This window comes from Anopheles darlingi, chromosome 2 (genome assembly GCF_943734745.1).
Source record: "Anopheles darlingi chromosome 2, idAnoDarlMG_H_01, whole genome shotgun sequence".
NCBI classification, from domain to species: domain Eukaryota; kingdom Metazoa; phylum Arthropoda; class Insecta; order Diptera; family Culicidae; genus Anopheles; species Anopheles darlingi.
The window spans coordinates 15,932,092-15,934,031 of record NC_064874.1 but is presented as its reverse complement, the minus strand read 5'-3'; the positions used below and the strand labels follow the sequence as shown (position 1 = coordinate 15,934,031).

The 1,940-nt window shown below is 48.9% G+C and overlaps 1 protein-coding gene across 1 annotated transcript in view; it reads left to right on the top strand.

Moving 5' to 3' along the window:
- Positions 1-268: 268 nt before the first annotated feature.
- Positions 269-1,940, top strand: part of LOC125950976 (dynein axonemal heavy chain 3) — a 13,786-nt gene continuing 12,114 nt past the window's right edge. Inside the window, exons 1-4 of the mRNA XM_049679403.1 lie at positions 269-610; positions 672-775; positions 845-1,568; positions 1,632-1,940. The exon at positions 1,632-1,940 is cut by the window's right edge and continues 656 nt beyond it. Of these exons, the coding sequence (XP_049535360.1) occupies positions 269-610; positions 672-775; positions 845-1,568; positions 1,632-1,940 (1,479 nt within the window). The remainder of the gene's footprint in view (positions 611-671; positions 776-844; positions 1,569-1,631) is intronic.

Here is a 1,940-nt window from a genome sequence, read left to right as displayed (position 1 = left end):
TCCTTCATCGAGGAGCAAATTGGTAAGCGTCCGTTGACCCACACCTATCAGCCACAGCATAATAGGTTTTTGTTGTTTCCATTCCAAAGGTAAAATACATTCAACGAAATCAGACTGCTTCAGCAAGGACTATAGCCTGCACCGATGTCCTCGGGGAGATGGCACACATCTGCCCGACCTTTTGCCTCCCGAGAAGCCTTTGGTTTTGCGAGCTAGTACGTCACGGGGTGGGGGAAACACCGGAGAACCCACCAAAGCCCCGGAACCGATGACGAGAGATACGACGGATCGAATGATATCCATGCACAAACGATTCCGGCTGCAAATGTTTCACGATCTGGCGCTCACGAAGCCGGTGCTGGCTGCGAACGAGTTTTTTCGGCGGTATGGCCGTGGGGCGGATGATGGACGCCGGAAGCTACCGTCATTGTGGCGAAAGAAGCGTCCGAAGAAGTTTCAGTTTGACGAGTTCGCCTACCGTACGCCGGAGGAAAACGAGGAAGCACTGCGCCGGATACAGAAGCACCTGGATCGGATGATTGCTAAGAGCATTCGTGACGCGGAGAAGCGCCGGAAGGAGAAGGAGGAACAGGACAGAAGGCCGCAATTTGTGAGTCATTACAGCCCAGACTATACTGATAATATAAATTTAACCTATTTGAATCTTCCAGTGTACTTCTACGTCCAAGAGCAAACATGTTTACCAGACGAAGGTTAAAAAGAAAAGGCTTACCAACGAGCAATTCACCAAAAAGCTTAAAGACACAGAAAGCATGTAAGCAGTAGCTACGATAACCAAAGGATAAATGATAAGACTATTATTTTGTACCTCTCTTCCGACCAGGAAATTAAAATACCTGCAAGCGCTGCTGCCGGAACATCCCGATGAGCAAAAGGAAAAGATACTGAGCCGTTATGAGCGCAACTTCAGCCGGGCAATATGCTGCTTCGACGAAAGCATCAAACAGCGCACCTTAAACGTACTCGATATGTTGGATGTGCGCAAGATCGAACACTATCCGTCGCACTGGATTAAAAAGATACTACCACGCATCAACAGAGGTACAGGCTATTTAAAGCAGGCGCACAAGTTCATACTAGAGGAGGAAAAACTTTGGCCCACCATCCATCCCGAGCTGATACTAATGGATTATCTGTTTGATCCCGATCATGGTGTGCCGCGTGATCAGGCGGTTTACTTTCTGATCCTGCTGATGGATCTACAGGAGGACTATCGTTACTATGTGAAGCGAGCCTTTCTGCGCTACATACTCCGCTCGGAACGTGACCGAAATCAGCTGCAATTAGTGATGGAACCACCAGAGTTTCCCATTGCAACCCTAATAGCACCCGTCCCCTGGAAATGCTCGATACAGCTGGCGAAAAATCGTTTGGAGGAGATACTGATGATCAACCATCCCGTACTGCAGGCCATCAATATGCTCTGGCATAAGCTATACAGTAATTTGCTGGTGGTCGATTCAGCAAAGTTCTATAACACGGACGTTCCGATGCATGCGGATAAAATTACCGAGATGATCCACAACAGCTGTCGCATCACAAGAGATGTAAGTGGAAAGGGAGAGGGTGGTTTCGAAACAAATTACGGTGATTACTGGCTGTTCTTTCAGATTTTGATCAACGACTGGATGCCCAGAGTAGCAGATCTGGTGGACGTGATGCGAAAATACTGGAAGGATCTCGTTCCCCGCAACTCAACGCACGGTGGCCGGGGAACCATATTCTTCAACTGTATTCATGCGCTCACGTCCTACCACCTGCAAGAGCTGATCAAGAAGAGCCTCGACCATCTGGTCGAAGCGCTTGAAGTGTACCGAGAGGGCGACATTAGTCCAGGGGATGAACCGAAGGTGAAGAAGAAACCTTTCATGACGCTGACCGTGTCCGTGGTTGGCCAGCATCACACGGAGATCGAAAAA